At 44.4% G+C, this 22,077-nt stretch overlaps 2 protein-coding genes and 1 pseudogene across 4 annotated transcripts in view; 2 read left to right on the forward strand and 1 right to left on the reverse strand.

Moving 5' to 3' along the window:
• The window catches only part of FBXO9 (F-box protein 9), a 40,507-nt gene extending 36,549 nt beyond the window's left edge, over nucleotides 1–3,958 (reverse strand). Inside the window, exons 1-2 of the mRNA XM_047733488.1 lie at nucleotides 3,723–3,958; nucleotides 471–554 (exon numbers count right to left, since the gene is read on the reverse strand). Coding sequence (XP_047589444.1) covers nucleotides 471–554; nucleotides 3,723–3,725 — 87 coding nt within the window. The 5' untranslated portion in view covers nucleotides 3,726–3,958. The remainder of the gene's footprint in view (nucleotides 1–470; nucleotides 555–3,722) is intronic.
• On the forward strand, nucleotides 3,535–5,378 carry LOC125102358 (translation initiation factor IF-2-like; annotated as a pseudogene).
• Nucleotides 5,379–7,265: 1,887 nt separating this feature from the next.
• The window catches only part of CILK1 (ciliogenesis associated kinase 1), a 59,895-nt gene continuing 45,083 nt past the window's right edge, over nucleotides 7,266–22,077 (forward strand). Inside the window, exons 1-2 of one of the 3 annotated variants that reach the window (XM_047732591.1) lie at nucleotides 7,267–7,541; nucleotides 12,461–12,543. The gene's annotated coding sequence lies outside the window, so the exon portion shown is untranslated. Of the gene's footprint in view, nucleotides 7,542–12,460; nucleotides 12,544–22,077 lie in introns of all 3 variants that reach the window. The other 2 variants (XR_007127986.1, XM_047732590.1) reach the window with 2 other exon arrangements.

Here is a 22,077-nt window from a genome sequence, read left to right on the forward strand (position 1 = left end):
GGTGGCTCAGTGGGTTAAACCTCTGCCTTCAGCTTGGGTCATGGTCTCAGGATCCTGGATCAAGTCCCGCATCAGGATCTCTGCTCAGCAGGGAGCCTGCTTCCCCCCCCCCCATTCCCCCCCACACCCACTGCTCTGCCTACTTGTGATCTCTGTCTCTCTGTGTCAAATAAATAAATAAAAGCTTTAAAAAAAGAAAGAAAGAAAGAAAGAAAATACAGTTAAATTCAATGCAAATAAGAACCAATAAATCTTGGAGCACCTGCCTGTCTCAGTCAGAAGAGCATGCGACTTTTGATCTTGGGGGCTGTGAGTTTGAGCCCCATACTGGGGGTATGTACTTATGTACTTAAATACATACGTAATTTTAAAAAATAAAGAACTGATAAATCTTCATAAGGAAGACCAATTTTTGCTTATGTGTGGAAAGCAATGGAATAAGAATTAAATATACACTTGAAGAAACATGCCTGCAGATCTGTTTCAGCAGGGCTTTCATTTTCATCATTTTCTGCTCTGACAGTATCAGAATGACAATCTTCCTCAGCTTCTGCCTGAGGGGAGAAAAGCAGAAAGAATCATCAGGAATATGCGAACATCAGTTTCCCTTTGTAATCCACATCTCTTTGAGTTACCTACCCAATGAAATATTTAGTTGCTTCTCTCTAGGTATCTCCTTCACAGCTGAAGTTTAATGATTTGATACTTTAGTAACCCTGTAGAACAAACAACTTCACTGGGCTCTGGTTAAAATGTTCTAGTAGGTGATTTAAAACAACTTTGCTTCAAAAAATAACATGTAGCTGCAGCATGGAGTTCAGCAAATAGTTTTTGTTTCATGGATCACTTAAAATTTGATTATTTTTAGCCCATATTTGGATGTCCTTCCTTTTACATGACTGGCATGTCACCAATATGTGAATATGACTTTTGTCCATTTATTATTTTAAATGTCCTAGGAAAGCTCATTAATCAAAGACATGTAATAGTGAATGTTTTTGTAAAGAAGCCTGTTCTATTTCACAAACCCAGGTTTTTATATATTGAATTGATTTAAAGTGGAGTTAAGACTGGACTAAAATTACTGTGCAGTGGCCTGGGGCATTTAGTACAGGTTTCAGGTCAGTTTCCTTGCATTTTATTCTTGTATTCTCAACATGTTTGCTAAATTAAACTGAATCCTACCTTCCAGGGAAAATGACATGTTGCCTCAGGTCAGTGTGTTGGCTAACAGACTTATTAACAAATGGGACTTGCTCAACACTTCATGTGTTCAGTCCTATAATGTAGCAATAGGGGAAATAACCTGAGGGTCAGAAGAAAGAAATTATAAAACCAATTTCACTTGTTCCAAAGATGTAAGTTTATAATTGTAAATTTTCACTGTAGTTTGTTTCTAGGGTAAAAACATTTACATTAACACACATTTTTGAACTTGGCCACCAGATGGACGTGCAGTACTTCACAGAGCAACATAAATAAGCCCTGCTTCTTATCTCTGACCACCAGGCTCAGAGCAGAGGTGCCTTTAAGACTTGAACTAGATGGTGTAAGTAAGTGCTAGGCACACTGTAAAGGATAAATTAATGAAAAAATAAACGAAAGAAGCCAAGATTCTGAATTAATTTCCAGAAAACTGGAAAACTGAAGCATTAATGTATCACCAAATATATATTTTTAGTATCTAAGCTGGAAGCTTTCCTACTAATAGGAAAATAATAATGAAGGACTTTGAATTTATAGATCCCACTGAAAAGGTTCTTTCCATTCTTCAGTAAGAGACTGATTTATTACTGTAAACTCTAAGTACAGCTAATGTGTGGGGACCTGAGCTCTCTAGGGTATCCCCTTAGTAACTCAGCCCTCTAGCTCTGTCCGAGCAGTCATGCCTAAGTGACTTCTTTCAACAGCTTTCTCTGCTCTCTCCAGCATCAAGCCCTAGCATATGCTGCTTGTTCTCTCCACCTGGAATAATTTCTTCCTCATTTGGCTATTTCTCATCCTTCAAGGTCCCAGTCAGGGACTATCCCAGTAAAAAGGGCTTTCTGGTCTTCTGAATTGCCTTTGTTTGCCTACAAAAGTTGTGCTTGTATCACAGCATCTAACAGTTGTATTGACATTTTGTCTCTTCCCTAGAGTGCGTGTTGGGAACAAGGATCAGTCATAAATTTGTAATCTCAGAGGGCCAAACACATAGCTGGAGTTATAGTAAAAGCCTGTCCAGGCCTCAGTTTTCACACCTGTAAAGAGAGGGTGTTGGATGTGGGAACCTCTGAGGTCCCTTTTCATATACGAGAATCTATGATTAAAAGTTTACCATAAATCACCTCTGGTGATTTGATCTGGTTATACTGAAGCTCTAATATTGTGCTGGGACTCTAACATTATGCCAGGCTACTAGTAAGTGCTAAAACAACAACAACAACAAACCCCAAATTAACCAACTGTGCATATCTCAAGGATAAGGAAATGAGAAATCAATAATACAGAAAGCATCTTCTCCCCTGAGTTCCTGTTATTTTTGAATTCCAATCCTCTATTACTTTAATTCTGGCAGTACGATGACTATAAATTGGGTGTTTTACTATATTTTGCCAACTCAAATACCATCTGAGATAAATAGGTCCCCAGCTGTCACCCAGAGATTTTCACGTTATTTTTCATAACTGAGCAGCACCTTTCGCGTGAGCAGTTCACGTCTCCATCATTTTACTCCTGTTTTACAAACAGGATTAACGAAATATAAGAAATTAAGTGCTTAATCCTGGTTAGAGAACCACTTCCGAAAGTTGAAGGGCACAGTCAATTATTGCTTTTTCTATCCTCCAGGTTAATTTAATATAATAAATTCTTTCAGCCATCCACTTATTCAATAAATATTTGACTGTCTGCGATGAACTCATTAGTCTGGTATCACTTCACACTCGATTCATTTAATCCTAGCTAGAGATTAGTTTCTCAGATGGGAAATTTATTCAAAGCCAAAGAAAGGTGGCATAGAGCAGAGACTACACATTCCAGCATTCAACAGTCCCATGGAATTTGCGTTGTCAATTTCTGGAGCTTAACTCAGTCCCTCTCCATTTGGACCGCACTGACGCTGCTCAGGCCCTCACCGCTCGGAGGTGAGACATAATCCCTCTAATCCCACACAGCCAGGACCGCCTGCCAACATCCTACCCTCGGCAATGACGCGTCACGGGGCCGGTGCGTCCCAACCTCAGGACTCCTTAAAGGATCTAAACGGTTCTCCGTGGGTACTGCTTTCCGGAAGGGGAATAAATCAACAAGTGTCTCCGTTTGTCAAGGCTTCCCCCCTTCCCCGCCCGCCAGTTTCAGACCTGCTACGGCTCACCTCAACCTACTGCTTTGGATAAAATCCCCAGAGAGTAAGACTGGCTCGCGGTCCTCAGCGAACCAAGAAAAGGCATTCTTCTCTGCTCTCCTGCACACCCGCTCTTCCTCACTTCGGGTCCCGGCTACCGGGGGCCGCGTGGGGGGGGGGGGCGGAGTTCAGCAGGAAGGAACCGCGGGGAGCGGTCAGGGCTGGCACCCGCTCCACTGCCGCTCAGGCCAAGGGCCTTACAGTGGGTGGCGGCCGAGCAGTTCCCACTCCTCCCAGTCTCCACTTCCCGCTCTCTCGGGGCTCCTCCCAGGCCTACCCCCTTCTGCACACCGCACTCCCGCCTCGCAATATCCCTCCGAGTCCCCTCCCGGGTTACCATGCTGGCGGGGCAGTCGGCCGCGGTCGAGGGGCTCTCCGCGCCCCCTCTGCACCGCTCCCCCGAGGAGGTGTGCTGGGTGTCCGGGTGTCTACTCCCCGTCTGCTGCAACGGGGCTTAGCAGAGTTCTCGGTCGGAGAAGCGCACCAGGCAGCGGCAGTAACTGCGGGCCCGGCGTACGGCAGCCATCTTCGCGGGGCAGGAGGCCAGATCCGGGCGCGCTAGAGCCACGGCCGGGAAGTCGCGGAGCGGAGGGACGCCCGCTGCCAGCGGAGGCCGAGGACCGTACGAACACCAGAGCGTCGGCGCTGCTAGAAAGCCCGGACGCCGCGGCGTAGCTGCCCCCTCTACTGCGGAAACCTGTGCCGGCGCACTGAGCATGCGCAGTACCGCCACTGCTTGCGTGCACCTCCCGGCTCACTTGCCCCGCGCGCGCCGCCTAGTGGAGGGTTCGGTGGCGTGGGCCTACTGCGTGCGCGACGCGGAATTGGCAATCGGGTCACCAATTTAACGACCCGAAATTCAACCCACGTGTTTGTCTCAGTGACCCCTTATGCAAACTTGAACTGTAATTATCTAAAAAGTGTTTATAACTGAAAATTTAGGGTTGAGACCCTAAGGCGAACAACCCTTAAAGAGCATTGAACTTGGTGCTCCGGGAGGTCGCTAGTACGCTTTTCCGAGGTTGTCCAGAGTCCCACGCCGGGAATACGGGAAAACAATGAAACTCCACTAACAGTCACAGGCTGTTAGAATGGCTAAACTTTTTGAAAGCACGGATCTGGAGGTTGAGGAAAAGATAGGCTCAGGAGAGAAGCAAGAGAAAGTAAACGCCCCGCAAAGCATGTCTTACTATAGATCCCATCATGCAACCGGTGAAAGACGTTGGGGCTTCTAAGGCCCTGAAACCCGAGTCCTGCGGAGACGGGTCCCGGGAGGTACTCTGGGATTTGTAGTCCGCTGTTCTTCGTAGAGTGCCGGAACTTATCCCGCGATACTAGCCCCACCTCTTAAAGCCCAAACACCTGACTTTGCTTCCTAAGAAGACGCCCTTATTTATCAGGCAATTTATTATGTTTCCACACTTTACATTATTTTCAGTACGGAAGTTTGCATGCTCTGTGAAAACCTACAGTCTTACAGCCTCATACCTTTATTTGGCAAACGTTTACTGAGTTTCTACGATTTCTACCAAGTGTTAGGTACTAGCAGTGATTAGGTTTCCAAGATTGGGTTCATCGATCCCAGAGTTTACATCTATTATCCATTATTTTATTCTGGAGATACTAGAAATGCAATACATCTTTGGCAAAAAAAAAAAAAAAAAAGAGTAAAAAAGTGGGGGTGGGAGTAAAATAAGCTACAATAAGAAAACCCAACTGCTTTCTTTTAATATTAGGATCCACCCTTCAGATAGGTGTTTTTATTGCTCCCTAAACCAGCTACCTAGAAAAAGGAGCTTCATGTTTAACGAAGGCCAAGAAACTTAACAGTTTTAATTTTTAAAGGAAACGTTAGTCTTTTAAGGATGATTTCCTCCCAATGACCTCTTTAAAATTAGATTTTGCAATTTAAATGGGTGGGAAGGTCAGATGTAAGGATTTATAATAGAAGAAAGTGATATGTGACTCATGAACACAAAAAATTAGTTTTGCAAATAAACAATGAGGTACTGAAATGTTTTCAGAACTACTCCATTTCATTAAACATGTTGAATGCTAATTTAAGATATCTTGGTTAATTAATACAGATGATTTCTATTCTAATTAATAATAAATCTCAAAATAATAATTAGTATTCATAATGATAAATTAAACACCTATTTTATTAAAATGTTATATGGGGCACCTGGTTGGCTTAGTCAATTAAGCGGCTACCTTCAGCTCAGGTCATGGTGTCAGGATCCTAGGATCCATCCCTAATCATGCTCCCTACTCAGTGGGCAGCCTACTTCTCCCTCTTCCTCTGCTGCTCCGCCTCCTTGTGTTCTCTCTCTGTCAAATAAATAAATTAAAATTTAAATAAATAAATAAATAAATAAAATGCTCTTCTATTTCAGTTACTAATATTCTATTTTAGACCAATATCCCCTGTATCCACTATACTTCAGGTTTGTATTATCCTATCATATTATGTTTACAGGATTATAATTTTCCTGACCTAAATCACATACTAGCTCAGTGGACCCTTGTTAAAAGTAGAACAAGAGAGTCCCTATATTTGCTGGGTAGACTTGCTTGGACAACTGGTAATTTTAGATACTTTAAAAATCACCTTTCATGGGAGCAGAATATAATTTATTAGCTCACCCCTCTTGTTTCCTTGTCTTTTCATTGATAAAGACTTTCAGTTTTCATTTACCATATGGTTTGGGTGTTATATAGGTAAACACAAAGATAGATAAATGTTATACATTTCCCAAGTGGCCAGATGATCCTTTCCCTTCTGGGACAGGAAATCTTGTGTCTTGTGGGTTTCTTCAATAGGAGCAAGAAGAGAGAGGGATTCAGGTCTTTGTTATAGATTCTTTTAGGAAAAAACAATGCTGAGTTCTTAGAATTCAAAAATAAAAGCAGAGAAAATCTATATGATGATGAGCTGGAGAATCTAAACTCAGAGAAAGATCCGCAGTGTGTAAATGGGCTATTGCTTTATTGATTAAAATTGTGTTGCTTATGGCAGTACGGTTCCCTGGACCAGAAGCATCAACACCAGAATTCTGAGAATAAGGCCCATCAGTCTGTTTTCACAAGTCCTCAAATGATTGTAATGCCTCCAACTAAAGTTGCCCCCTCCGCTATGGGCATTAAACTAGTTCTGAAAAACATAAAGACGTGGGGCAATTACATGAATTTAAATCGGGAGCCTTAAAGCAGTTTCTTGTCTCAAGGCACTTCTGAACCAGTCCTTGTATGGTTGATTTAAGGTAATGTCTACAGTATAATTTAGGACACAAGTGTGTTTAGCACACAAGCGTTCAGTTACATGTAACTAGTTTCACACAGAGGACAATTGTTGCGTACATCATATCTAGTGCGTTTCCCACCTGGATAACAATCCAGTTTTTCAAACTAAAGTTGCTAACTATAGAACTCTTCCAGCTCACTTGAACGCGAACGGGGCAATCCGTTGCGTGTTTATTTTAAAATATTTTTCTTGCGGGAAAACTAACACAATCTGCCATCTTAACCGTGTTGGAGTGTACGTTTCAGGAGCATTGATTGCATTCACAATGTCGTGCGTCCCCGGTTACGTTTTCCGAAAGCCGCGAAAGGGTTTTCACCATGATTACCTGTAATGAAATGTACTCAGAACCTGCGCCCACAGCCTCCATTTCTAAATCTGGGTACCTGAGGCAGCCGACCTGCAAAAAGGCGTGCGTGTGGAGCTGGGGGGCGCACGGGCGGTCAGCGGGCCACAAGGATCCCTGGGCTCTGTCGGCCCCGGCGGGGACCGCAGCGCCGTGGCTCGGCGCCCCCGGGCGGCCTGGACGCGGTGCAGGGACGCGCAGGGCCAGCGAGGGGAGCTGCAGGGTAACTTTTCCCAGGGAAAGCGGCTGGTCGTCCCCGCTAGAAGCCTCCCTGCCTTTTGTTTGTTTTTCTGCCGGAGGCTGGAGAGCGGCCGGGTTCCTGCAGCTCCACCATGCGCCGCGCGGCCCGTGCGACTCGCCGGACCTCCCGGGCGTCCCTGCACGGACCGCTCGGCCCGTCCTAGCAGGGATCGCCCCCATCCCCAGTTCCCCTGCGGGCCGCTGCGCCCCAGTCGCCGAGGAGCTGCGCTCACCTCAGGGGCGGGCCCCCGCCTGGGTTCGCGGCGCCAGTAAGTGGGGCCAGGGATTTAGGGGCTTCTGCCGGGAGATCTGTCACAGGGGGCGAAGGACTGGAGCTGCGGGGGGACCCCTACCCGGGGCCCCCACGAGGGGCTGGAAGGAGAGGGAGAGGGTCATGGGCTGTAGTTTGTCTCGCGGTCATGTGGCTCTCTCCCTCTTGGCTTGGAAACTCCGGGTTGCTCGGAGTCTGGAAGATTTTGATGGGTGTTTACCTTTCGGTGATAGGGAGAGGGAAGACCCGAGCCGGGTTTGAAGACCCCTTAGTAGAATGTGGAGAACTGTTCTTGGAATTTTCCTGACTAGGCCTGTGGCTGTCCCACATGGGGTCTTAGCAGGAATCCTCTCACATTTATGTGCAACCATTTTTCACTGGGTTTCTTTCTGCTCTGATTTCTTCTTACTAACCTGAGTAGATGTTAGGAGAGGGGTGTTGAAGGATTTTTTTCCAGAGCAGCCGTTTCTTTTGTAATGTGCCTTTTCAAGTCTGACTTGGACACTGACATTGAGGGCTTTTACTTTTAAATATAAAAGTAGTTTAAGGCATCATTCTGCGGAAGAGAATATTCATTTCTGCTTATAATTAAGTAAAGATCTGCTTTTACTAAAGTTGGGCTATGCTGAGAGGATACTGCCTTGAATTTTGAGTGCAAGTCTAGATTTCTCCAAGGTATTGAGACTTGTGTTTTTATTTTGGCCCGGAGCACTCTTCGTAGCAATAGAAGTTTGATAGCTACACTTCTCATTTCTTGCATTTTCCAGTGAGTAGGCTTTGAGGATGTGCCCCAATAGTGAATTATACTGTTGCTGAATGTAAAATTAAAATGAGCTTGAAATTTGTGTAGTCAACATATAAATTATTAAGAAGAATTTGTGTCTCAGACATATGCTAGCTGTACTAGGAGTTAATGTATGCATAGATATGCACATTTGAAATAGTTTCTGGACAAAGAGCTGCAATTTGGTAAAGAATCTTTTTTTTTTTTTTAAATTGGTAAGGACTCTTTAAGGCCTTCCTATCTATCTGAGGACCGACCAGTAATTGTAAAACACTAGGCAGTGGGTGTAGAAATGAGAGCAGTGCGGGGTTCCTCTGTTTAAAATGATGTCCTGTACTATTGCCCCGTTCCCTAAGGTCCAGCCCCCTAGGGACCCTGCCTACTTTCTGTTTACCCCCTGTCCACTTTGCCTTGCCCCTTCTCCAAAGTCAAAGCTGTTGGCTGGGCACGAGTGGGCAGCCCTGTCTCTTAGTGAGATTGGTTTTGTTTTAGATGATAGGGGGAATGTCTTGGAGGATTGGTGGAACCTGTCTGAGTAGGCAGAGGTCTGTGCTCCTTGCCAAGGGAACTCAGCATTTACTCACACAGAAGTGGTTTTTCTCACTGAAGTTTCTTACCTACAGACTACCTGTAAATGGGCTCCCAGGATAAAGAACAGGTCTTTGGGGGTTTTGTTGACCATGCAGCACCAACAAAGCACTTTTATACTTTCATTGTTTTATTCTCAGTGCCTTTTGAGGTTCCCAATAAAGGTGGAAAATCATGTCAATCTTGAACCTTTGGAATTATCTTTAGCCATCTTTTCCTTCATTTCCTTCATCCCTTGTATCCGTGAGTCACCAAGACCTTTGAAATGTGATTTATGCCAATCCCTCCCTCCATATTCTAATCCAGAACCTCACCCTTCCTCTCCAGAGGACTGGAACAGCCTCTTAGCTGGCCACCCAAGCCTGGCTCTTAATAAGTCCTCAGTACCTGTTTGCTGAATGAATGAGTGAGTGAATGAATGAGACGTTCCCCTTTCTCTTCTCTTCAGCATTTGTCCATCTAATTTTTCTAAACTATCACTTCCTCGACTCTCTCCTTGCCTTTCAACCTGGTTCCTCTCCATGTGCTATCTCGGGTCGAAAATAATTTGCCTGATTTTTCAAAGCCTTCATAATCAGGCCTCACCCCTCCTATCCAAATCCTATTTTCAGCTCAGCATACGTCCTGTCCCCATGCTCTATGCGGCTTGGTCTGGCTGTCCTGCTAAGGGGGCCAGGCTTCTTCCCACTGCAGTGTCACTGCCCAGATTGCATCCCTAGAAACCCCCCTTCCTCCCCATTCTCCTGGGCAAATCTTACCCATCCTTTGAGAAGGATCCCACACCCTTCTTCCCTAACATGTTCTCTAACTACTCATTTATCTTCTCTTTATTTATTTTTAAGCTTTTTTTTTTTTTTTAAGTTATCTCTACACCCAACGTGGGGCTCAAACTCATGACCTGAGATCAAGATTCCCACACTCTCCAGACTGACCCAGCCAGGGACCCCTCTCTTCTCTTTCTTTAAAGTCTTTTTTTTTTTTTTTTTTTTTTTAAGATTTTGTTCGTTTATTTGACAAAGAGAGAGAGCAAGAGAGAGAACACAGGCAGGGCAGCAGGAGAGGGAGAAGCAGGCTTCCCACTGAGCAGGGAGCCCGATGTGGGGCTCTATCCCAGAACCCTGGGATCATGCCCTGAGCCAAAAGCAGACGCTTAACAACTGAGCCACCCAGGCACCCTCTTTCTTTAAAGTCTTTTTTTTTTTTTTTTAAGATTTTAATTTGACGGAGAGAAAGACAGCGAGAGAGGGAATACAAGCAGGGGGAGTGGGAGAGGAGGATACTTGTTTGTTAATCCTTCATTATATTGGCTGCATTGATCTCTAATTGGTTTAGGTTATTTTAAGCTTCTTCAGGGCAGAAGCCATAGTTTATGCACAGTAGTGTGATGTCTTGGGCTTTGGAGTCAGGCAGAATTGAGGTCAGGGCCCGAGGGCACTGATTATTCCTTCGGCCTGGTGGGATTTCCTAGATTTGAAAAGAGGGGCCATGCCTCCCCTAGCAGGGGGTGGTGTAAAGATGGTCTATAGTATCTGTACAGGGTTGGTCCTGCCCTACATCCCCCAGTGATTCAGTGACTCTAAGGGGCCTGAACATTTAGGACCTATTTGGTAGGTATTAGTTGACTGACTTGTAGTAAACTACAAGTCACAGCTCAGCCCCGAGACCCAGAGGACAGACAGGCGTGCAGTGAATCCTCCCTGAGCATTATCCTGACCTTACTTAACATGGCTTGAGCTGAGGTTCTTCCTGGCTGCAGCTCTGCTTCTGGGATGTTGCTGTTTTTCCATATGAACCTTGCCAGGAACACTACTGCCTTCTAGTTTGGTGTGTGTGTGTATGTTTTCCTCTCACTGCTTCTCTTGCAGAAAGCGCCTCCGTTTCATTTTTCGGGATCTTGCTGAGTTGGAGTTGTACCTAGGCCTTCTATTTTTCTGCTTGTGGGGTGTGTGTGAGCATCTTTATTAATGGCAGAACTCCTTGCCTGGTGCTTTCTTGGCAGAATTCTGGGTGCAGTGACCTTTCTATGTATGTTGATCTGTCAGCCTGTGAGGAGAGTCTCACTTAACTGTAAATTCTCTCCTTGGCTAACTTTGCCAGCCACAGCGTCCTGAGAGGGGCGGAAATCTAGAAATCTCCTCTCTGTGGACCTCAGCACATGTGGCTAGGAGAACATGCAGAGGAGTACACGGGCTGATTAACACACACACACACACACACACACACACCACACACACACACACACACACACACACACACACGTTGTTTGGGGATTATGATGCCACCCTATCCTAGGTTGTGACTTTGCTTACCCTGAAACAGCTCTGATGTTGTTATCCATACACATGTGTTCTGGAAAATTACCTCATAAAAGCAATTTGGTAAAGCGAGTCATTCTGTGGGCAAGTTGCATTACAGTGCTGAGTGTTATGGCAGGAAGAAATCGGAGATGTCTTTACTTGCAGCCAGAGAACGAAAAGAGTAAGCACAGGTCTTCTCAGGATGGTAAGGAAAGTTGACATGGACATCCAAATTCACCCTCTCTGCTCCTAGTGAGGTGCTGTGTGATGTTAGGAAAATACTACTATGCAGCCGATCCTAAGGAGCTACTCAAGCCCAGTGGAAAGCTTCCATTCCTGATTGCCTTGCAAGGAAACTGAAGTGTCCTGGCACAATGAGTCAGTGCCTGACTCACTGTGCTTTGAAAGTTGAAATCTTCATAGAAAGAGTGCTTGTGGCCTGGCTCACCTGTGCAGGTGAAATGAAGCCCTGTATGTGTGGACTTGTGAAGTCGTCTCCGAGTTTGAAGAAAGCACATCATCTGCCCCTTTTTTTTAGTATGTGGTTCAGGATTAACAATACAGTTATATACTTTAAAAAGACTATTAGAACACTTCTTACATTCACACATTAAAAGATGTGCTACTCTGAGGATAACAAAGATTCTACTCATATTTTTTTAAGATTTTATTTATGTATTTGAGAGAGAATGAGAGTGTAGAGGGGGGAGGGTCAGAGGGAGAAGCAGACTCCTCGCTGAGCAGGGAGCCCAATGTGCAGACTCCATCCCGGGACTCTAGGATCATGACCTGAGCTGAAGGCAGTTGCTTAACCAACTGAGCCACCCAGGCGTCCCAAGATTCCATTCATATTAATTGGGTCTCTAGGTCTCATCCATAAAGTGAAGGCATTGGATCATCATTAAAGTCCCTTATAGGAAAAAAAAAAAATCTAATTCTGTAGTCTAAAGTTTCCTCCACTTTATGCTATCTCTGTGTTGAATTTAGGTCCTGTTGAACTTAATTAGCATTCATTCTATACTGATTGGATTGGGTTATATATTCTCTTACCTTAAATTTTTCCAGAATTTTAAGTTTGTTGTCTTAATTCAATTTTTTAAAATGGGAGGGCCACAGTAGTGCCTTGCATTTCCTTTGGTACTTTTACCACGTCACCCGGAGCTCTTAGTAGCCACCTGATAAATGTACAGCAATGGCCAAGGGCTTGTGAGGAGAGATCAAGGTGAGTCATATTTTACCTTTCTGTAGGTGTAATATGACCTGTGCTAAAGTGCTGATAACGAGTGGCTGCCCTCGTCGTTACTATGGAAGATAATGTCCCAGAGCCCAAGGTAAAGTATTACGGTGTAATGTCCAACTACATACTTGACAATGTCATGAAAGTTACTATCTGCATGAACTTGTACTTCCCAGAAGATAATAATTAATGGTTTTGGCCTCTTGGACACTCCCTTTGCTCTGACAGTAAATTTATTTAAGAGTAATTTAACTCAGACAAAACTGCGAAAAAGGGTACATATTCTTGTGTGTTATCTTAGCTATTGAAAAACAAATGTTTTCATGCATTTGTGTAAGAATTCGTAGAAGGATTCATAATTTGTGTGTTCCGGCCCCCATATAGTCGTCCGATCTTGCAGAGAAGGGAGGCACGAGAGGATGGAATATGCAGTGGGAATGGGGTCGGTGGTACAGGAAAGTCACCAATAGTGAAAAATTACCCTTTACAGACCCATAACGTGCTCATTCATTCATTCATTCATTCATTCAACAAATGCTTATTGTGAGCAGCTCTTTGTGCCAGCTGCATGCCAGGCCCCTGTCTAGATGCTGGGACTGGAGTGAGGAACGGAAGAAAAATTCTGCCCTCAAGATATTTATATTCTCAGGAGAAACCCAGTTTGTGCAACGCCATAACCCCTAGAACCCCATGATACACAAGGCTTATGTGGAGAGGGCTAAAATGTTTGTTTATGTGCAGATTTCCTCCATTTTGGGGTAGACAAATTGTGTTTTGTAGGCATATTCTGCCTGCTGCCTGTTTTTTTTACACCAACTCTATGGAACACAACCCATTCATTTACATACCATGTGTGAGTGAGTGCTTTGGGGCTACACTGGGGCGGGGAGGAGGGTTGAGTAGCTGTGACAGAGACATAGCCCTCAAAGCCAAAAATATTTACTAGCCCTTCATGGAAGACACTCGCTGACCCCTGCCCTGTTTTATTTTTATATTAAGTCTTTACCTCTTTGATATGTTTTATTGACTTGTTTGTTGTGTGTGATAGTGAAGCACCTTCCATTGAGTGAGATCAGCCCCTGAGTTACAAGATTTGCATAGCCCTTGAGCTACACCGTATGTTCTCATTCACTTCCTCCATCTTCACCTCAGCCTGCCCTGCCCCCCTTCAATCATGAGGTGGTTCTCAGGCAGGCTGCCATGCTGGACTATTGTCACCTATGACAGCCTTCATTGTTAAGCCTGGGGGGGACTGTCCCCAAGCTCATCCATAGTTTCACGTAAGTCAGAGTATTATTCTTCCTCTTGCTCTTCAGCCTCTTACGCTAACTTCAGCTCCTCACAGTCCCCAGGAGCCACCTATAGTGATGTGCCCTCGTTTAGAAATAATCTCCAAGTGACCAAAGACTTTTTTTTGGTTCAAGGCCCAAGCACCCTTTGGTCCTGTAGGAGAAGCAGTGGGAAGTCATGCTACTGAGGGCCCTGGTGCACGAAGAGTTCTTTGCTCAGAAGTGGGGTTGAAGGAGGAGAGGGAGGGAGAGGTGTGAGCAGTTTCTGGGGAATAGCAGAGGCATACCAGCTAGCTAATTTTCTTCTCCCCTCACTCCAGTTGATGCGATAGCCAAAATCGTCTTCGGTAAAAGCAAAGCAAATTCCACATAAAGAAGGTTCCTTTGGCTTTCCTAGCTTCAAGCGGCTGTCCCCAAGGCAGAAAAAAGCGCTAACCTAAGAGGCAGAGTACTTAGAAGATGTTTTTGCTGAAATGAATATGGGCAGAAAGATTAGGCCCCAGAGAGGAAAATATAAACACAGATGTACTATTTTTAGCACCCTTTTTAAAGTAAATTAACAGTATTAACTTAACTCTTGCAAAGATATGACACTATTGGACCCAGAGTACGATGTGCTATTACCTGCAGGATAAAGTAAAAGGGTGCTCTGAAGTGCCGTGAGAAGGGCCATTGAATGATTTTGCACATAATTCGGCTTTCCTAGGAGGACAGATAAGTTTCAGTGTAACACGATTAAGGCGGAGGGAGAAAAGCTGCTCAGAAGGGTCTGAACTTAGCAGGGCCAGTGAACTGCAATTCCCAGGTAAGACCAAGTTTGTGTACAGTTTTCTGTGTTCTCTCTTGAAGAATTAGTAATTGTGACATTTATTCAATGACGGTCCGAGATTCAGACTGAAGAGTGGACTCCCATTGTCCTTGCCCTCAGCCTGTTCTGCAGGCTGGGAACGAGCAGGGGAGCAGGTATGCACTGCTGGCCATGAGCAGATGTTCTTTGCCTCCGCTGAGGATTGAAGCTGAGGGGAGGGAATTGGGGAAGGTTTTCCCCAATGTCACCTAGACAGAGAAACCATGACATTGGTTTCAGAGGTTTGCTGGAACTCTACAAGCGAAAAAGAGCTGTATGTTTGTGTTCATTGAGTACAGCTTTGCCCAAAGGCCAAAGGCCTGAGCTGATGACATTGAGGAGGCCTTTCTGTGATTCCCTGAGACGCAGTAATTCCAGCGTTGGGGTGGAAGGACCCTGGTGGCCTGCCGGCAGCAGCCTTTCTGTGGTATTTACTGCTCTTCCATTTTAGAATTCCAGAGCATTTCTGGTCAGGTCGAACAACTTGATGATCATCACGTTGCATGTGAGGAAATAGCGCTGTGTTGGGAGATACTTACCAGGGTTGGTACAGGAAATAAATAGCAAAGACTAAAATTCAAATTTTGATCATACGAACAATGAGTACCTACTATGTGCAAGTAGAATGTGAGGTGTGAGGGCACAGAGATGAAGGGAGCACGGTGAGTGTCACTGCCGATCCTGAGGGCAGGCCTGTGTGTCACTGACCCCAGGGACAGGCTGGCAGTGAGGTGGGGACAGGCTGCTGTGGTGGCTGGGGTAGAGAGCTATTGTGGGACGGAAGGCTCTTGAGGTGATGTTTGAGCTGGACTAAGGGAATGGAAGGAGTAGATTCTGATCTGGGGGCCTGGCTGAGCCAGTGGGGCACTGTCCCCCTCTAACAGAGAGATGTCATACAGCGGACAGGGTCACTCTGGGCTACTTTCCCTTTGCTAGCTCTTATGTGTGTGACGGGTAAAGTGGGAACACTGGGTCCATTTTTTTTTAATCTTTATTTTTTTTAATTATTTTTGTTTTTTTTTTTAAGATTTTATTTATTTTTTGACAGAGAGAGACACAGTGAAAGAGGGAACACAAACGGGGGGCATGGGAGAGGAAGAAGCAGGCTTCCCACCAAGCAGGGTGCCCAATGCGGGGCTCAATCCCAGGACCCTGAAATCATGACCTGGGCTGAAGGCTGATGCTTAATGACTGAGCCACTGAGCAACCCCCCGCCTTTTTCTTTCTTAGACAAAACTAACTTGAATCCTGACACAGAGTCACAGAATCAGAGATCATTAGAGCAGACAACTGCCTCACTTCATCAAGTCCAATGTCCGGACTGCATAGAAAGTAAACCTAAGGACCAAGAGGTCCTCCAAGTCACAGGGGTTGGTGCCTTTAGCTCTACCCGTGGGATCTGGACTAAGCAAATCCTGAGAGAACCGGTTTAACTGATCAAACTGCTGTCTTACAAAGGATATGTATTTTGTATCCCATTCTCTCTGTATACTCTGCCATCTATTCCGTAAAGGAAAATGAAGAAATTGGACCCAGAACATATTGGGCCTGCAGCAAGTAGCATTATGGGGAAAAGTCCTCTGTTCGGTGTTCATCAAAAGACTGGATGGGCTGCAAAAAATGGGTGTCTCAAGAGCATCTCAGTGTTTGTCAGAATAATGGTTTGGGGCAATCTACAATATGTGACAGTCCCAGAAATTTATTCTGTTTGAGTTAAAAAGAACATCTTTAAAAAGACCACTAAATGACCCCAACAACAGTCTTTGCCCAAGTGCTGTGAGCTTGGGTGGTCAGGGTTTCCATCCCAGGTGGGTCCCATGATAAAGGCAAAGGCCGACTCCCCGCACCCAGTATTAAAAACCCAAGGAGGGGGCACCTGGCTGGCTCAGTTAGTGGAGCATCTGACTCTTGATCTTGGGGTCTTGCCTTCAAGTCCCACATTTGGTATACAAATTACTTTAAAAAATGAAATAATTCAAAAAATAACAATATAAAAATAAAAACCTTTCCTTTAAAAAAAAAAACACAAAAATCAAAGAGATGGTGATAATTCTGCAGGACAGGTGAAGGCATTCAGTCATCACTACATCATTTGCTATTTAAAAACAATCAACAAGCCTGTGAGCTCAGTCTATGTGATGATGCATTTGAGTTGAAACTGGGACCCAAACCCTCTTTGTATGCATTCACTTTGCCTCCATTGCAGTCAGTGCTGGGGAGGTCCCTGCTGGGTTCCCTGATGTTTGATTGCAGAATGAGGCCAACTAGAGCATGGCCACATCACTGGTTTCCATGTTTGGACTTTGAGCTATAAAGTACTTCCAATGCCTCTCATTCTCAAATCCTCAAAAGATTTCATTATCTTTGGATCTTTTGTGACCTTTCTTTTGAGTCAGCTGGGTTCCTGTCTCAGTTCTGTCACCTATGAGTTATGTAACCTTGGGCAAGTCACTTGTGTCTCTGTTTCCCTATCTAGAAAATTGGGGGGGAGGCAGGTTGATGATCACAGCACTATGGACAAGTTGCTTGTGCCTCAGTTTCCTTATCTGTAAAATAGTAATAATAATAGTAGTTCCCACTGGTGGAGTGTTGAGAATTGAATGGATTAATATATTGCAAAGCACCTATAACAGTACTGTACACAGACCAAGTATTTAAATTGTCATTACTATCCTTTGGCTTATTTGATGTATTAGGAGGCTAAATGTGGATTAATTCTAGTGAGTGCTTTATCCAAGTTAATTCTTGGAGGCGGAGCTGCATTTAGAGTACTGCCCATCAGCTGGTTAGCTAATTCCCAAAAAAGGATGCGCTGCTGCGTTGTGTTCCCTTCTCAGGCAGTCTGTACCACGAGCTACGAATTCAAATGCTGCCAGAGGCAGAGGAAGAAATATAGAAGATTCAGAGAAGCTGGGTATGTGCTTGTGAAACAGTAAAGGAATTGCTCTTCTCTTTAAAAACAAAAACAAGCAAACAAACAAAAAAACCACATTTTTTCTTTCTAATTTTTCTCCAAACAAGAGGGGCTTTTTAAAATTTTTTATTTTTTATAAACATATATTTTTATCCCCAGGGGTACAGGTCTGTGAATCGCCAGGTTTACACACTTCACAGCACTCACCATAGCACATACCCTCCCCAATGTCCATAACCCTACCTCCCCTCTCCCTAACCCCCTCCCCCCATCAACCCTCAGTTTGTTTTGTGAGATTAAGAGTCACTTATGGTTTGTCTCCCTCCCAATCCCATCTTGTTTCATTTACTCTTCTCCTACCCCCTTAACCCCCCACTTTGCATCTCCACTTCCTCATATCAGGGAGATCATATGATAGTTGTCTTTCTCCGATTGACTTATTTCGCTAAGCATGATACCCCAAGAGGGGCTTTTTAGGCTTTTACTTTGTCACTTTTGATGGAGGTCCGGGAACAGATAAATATTTTTCTTTTTCTTTCTTTCTTTCTTTTTTTTTTTTTAGATTTTATTTATTTATTTGACAGAGAGAGAGAGTATAAGCAGTGGGGAGCAGCAGGCAGAAAGAGAGGGAAAAGCAGGCTCACTGAGCAGGGAGCCCAATACGGGACTCCATCCCAGGACTCTGGGATCATGACCTGAGCCAAAGGCAGATGTCCAACAACTGAGCCACCCAGGCACCCCGAGAAATATTTTTCTTCTAGTAAAACAAGTTGTGTGAAGGTACAAAAATAAATGACATCTAAAAGTATTGGCAATCGATGTGGTATATCCATTTTAGGGACAACAGGCAGTATGGGGACTGGACGAGCCAGGAGACCCTTGCTCAGTCTAAAAGGATGGTGACATTTCTCTGGTTTTTGATTACCATCGAAGGTTAAGGAGCTGGTGTTATTAGCTCTTCAGTTTTTCCAGGGAAGCCCCAAATCTCATTTTTTTTTAAGATTTTATTTTATTTATTTGACAGAGAGAGAGAGAGATCACAAGTAGGCAGAGAGGCAGGCAGAGAGAGGGGGAAGCAGGCTCACCGCTGAGCAGAGAGCCCGATGCGGGGCTCGATCCCAGGACCCCGAGATCATGACCTGAGCCGAAGGCAGAGGCTTAACCCACTGAGCCACCTAGGCGCCCCGCCAAATTTCATTTTTATAGAAGAGTTCCTTTTTTTTTTTTTAAGATTTTATTTATTTGACAGACAGAGATCACAAGTAGGCAGAGAGGCAGGCAGAGAGAGAGGAGAAAGCAGGCTCCCTTCTGAGCAGAGAGCCCGATGTGGGGCTCGATCCCAGGACGCCGAGATCATGACCTGAGCCGAAGGCAGAGGCCCCAACCCACTGAGCCACCCAGGCGCCCCAAGAGTTCCTATTTTTAAATATAGACTCAAAGCATACCTCTGAATTCAGTTCTCAGGTTGCTGGTTTGCAACCCCTGGTCCACACGGTGTGGAATCTCCATACGCTAATGTCATATATTCAGGGATTTCAGCCAGAATTGAGAAGTCTTGTCCACTGTGCAAAATTAGAGAGAAATCCTCTCTGTATTTTAGAGAGGACTGCCCTTGTTCATTGGGTAAGTAAGCACAGACTTCTGATTCCATTCCAAAAACGCTCAACTTTGAGTGAATGAAGAGCGTTGCTCCGTGATTCGGATGCTCGCCTAAAAGCTTATGTTGGAGAGTAGCAGGCTAAGTAAGGCTAAGTAATATCCCCCAGAGATAACAGGTCCCCGGAATCTGTGAGTGTTACCTTGTATGGCAAAATAGACTGCAGATGTGATTTCATGAAGGGATTGGAGGTAAAGAGGGTACCCTCGATTATCCGGGTGGGCCCTAAATGCAACAACAAGTTCTCATAAGACAGAAGCGGAGGGAGGTTTGACATCACCCAGAGGAGAAGGCCATGGAACCACAGAGACAGAGACTGGAGCCATGCGGCCAGGGCCAAGGAAGGCCAGCGGCCACCAGAAGCTGGAAGGGACAAGGAAGGGATTCCCTCTGGAGCCTCTGAAGGAAGCGCCTCCACCTTGATCTCAGCCCACTGAGAAGCTCAGTACTGGTTTCAGACTCTGCCCTCCAGAACTGTGAGAGAATAAATGTCTGTAGCTTTCAGCCACCAGGTTTATGGTAGTTTGTTACGCCAGCCATGGGAAACAAACATAGCTGGTATGGAAAACTTTTTATATTTTTTTAAAGTTTATTTTTTTGTCAGCATATGGGCAAATGGCATGTCCTCAGAAATTAGCCATGATTTCGAGATCAGTGACCCAATACCTGGAGAGTCCTAGCCAGTGGTTCAAAATGACTTCTCTTTACTTGGGCATCTCTAGCATCCTTGTGGTCTCCACCCCTCCCACCCCTGCCATGTCTTCTACTCACTGTGTGTGTTCTACCTCCCCAGCTAGACGGGAAGGTCCTAGAGGCCAGATCTACTTCCTTCAGCTCTTTGAATCTTGTCTCAGAACTGAGCATAGTGTCTTGTGCATAATTTTTCACCCATGTGATATATTGTGGATGGATACTTTAATTTTTTGAGCATATTTCAGATATTCCTGTAGATCTGGAATAAATATTTGTATACTTTTTTAAAAAGATTTATTTATTTATTTATTTATTTATTTGAGAGAGAGAGAAAAAGAGGAGGAGGTGGGGGGGCAGAGGAAGAGGGAGAGACAATCTTAAGCAGACTCTGAGCTGAGCGCAGAGCCTGACACAGGGCTTAATCCCAGCACGCTGAGATCATGACCCAAGCCAAAACCAAGACTGCACCACCCAGGTGCCCTTAAATATTTGTATATTTCTATAAAAAATAAAAAAATATATTTCACATATTTCTGTATTGTGCAGCAAAAATGTGGGTAAACCTCACAACAAATTGTAAAATTTTTTACCAACTGTACAGAACCCCAAAGTAGAAACTATCTTCTATTTATGTAGTGAGATCTCAATAGAATGACTTAGAGACACGGTGTTGTGGAGAGGAGCTGACATGATGGGCTTGAGAGCAAGCAGAATGATATGACTATGATTTTTATACTAAGTTGAGACTCAAGTTAGCTACAGTTAAAAACATAGTTTAGCTTCATGGCTTTTGTTCTAAACAAGCATTCCAAAACACCGAGTTAATAAAATACATTAAGTACCCAACTTTTTATTTCACATATGCATTTTACACATTTGATGTGGTCTGCTTTTTTTTTTTTTTTTTAAGATTTATTTATTTATTTATTTGACAGAGAGAGAGAGCCCAAGTGGGACTCAATCCCAGGACCCTGAGATCATAAACTGAGCTGAAGGCAGAGGCTTAACCCACTGAGCCACCCAGGACCCCCGGTCTGCTTTTTTTTTTTTTAAAAGAACTGACTCAGTAGATGTGGATGTCTTTCAAGCATCAAAGAGTATCAATTGGTATGCTGAAACTGCTTTCCTATTAAAACTCAGACTGAGAATTCTGTGATTTCCTTGGTTGCCTTTAACTTAAGCTCCCTTGTTCCATGTGGTAAGTTTCACTATCAGTAACGTACAGACCACGTCCCACGTGGGCGTCAGGACGGTCTTGTCTGTTGGGCCATTATGAGAGGATTTGCAGAATCTGGGTTTCGGTGCCAGCTGTAAAGAGTACTTGTCTGGGAAAACCATCTGCTTAACATGGAGGGACCCTCAAGGCCCAAGAGAAGTTGGGTTTAGATAAATCCTGGGGAGAAGAAGGAAGCCCAGTCCCAGCTGGCTGGTTGTCCAGCAACCCTGAGTGACACCCAGGGCCATTTTTGGACACTCATCCTCGTTTCACCCCAAGATTTGTAGTCACTTGTTATTCCAAAATAGAAGCTGATCATGGTGGATTGAAAATGAACCTTAGGCTAACAGAATTACTTCTAATTTGTTTCCACCTATATTCCTCTTGCAGTCTTCAAAACCGTGCTAGCAACAGAAGTTTAATCAATCGATTGATTGAACTATCACCTCCTGTGTAGCTAGAACTCTGTGTTTTGTCTCTTAAGTCGGAGTAGCATTAGTCTACTGTATCCAGAATGCTTTCCGCTGTACTCAATGGATATCTAACATTGGCCTCAACAGCAAAGACCTTTAATTAGGTCATACAATGAGAAATCTAAGGCTGATAATTTCAGAGATCATGCAGGAGCCCAATGTTATCATCACAGACTCAGCCTCTTTCTTTCTTTCTTCTTATCCTTTCTGAGCAGACAGGATTCTCATGTTGAGAGTTGATTTCTCATATTCACTGGAAGGCTGTCTCAGCCCAAAATATTATAGTTTTAAGCAACCATGTTTAAGGCAGAAACATAGGGCAACCTCTTTGTCAGCTGTCTATCAGGTAGGACATTCCTTCTCAGAAGACTGTCTTTCCCTTACCAGCTCACTTTCCTTTCCAGCTTATGAGTGAGAGCCATAGTCCCATTCCTAAACAAATTTCAGTGGCAAGTGAGATTGCTTTGCTTGGCTTAGCTGGACCAGAGTTCATGCCCTGGGGCTGTGGTAGGTGGCTGCCATCCCATATTATGTGGGAT

Source organism: Lutra lutra, chromosome 6 (genome assembly GCF_902655055.1).
Source record: "Lutra lutra chromosome 6, mLutLut1.2, whole genome shotgun sequence".
Classification (NCBI taxonomy): domain Eukaryota; kingdom Metazoa; phylum Chordata; class Mammalia; order Carnivora; family Mustelidae; genus Lutra; species Lutra lutra.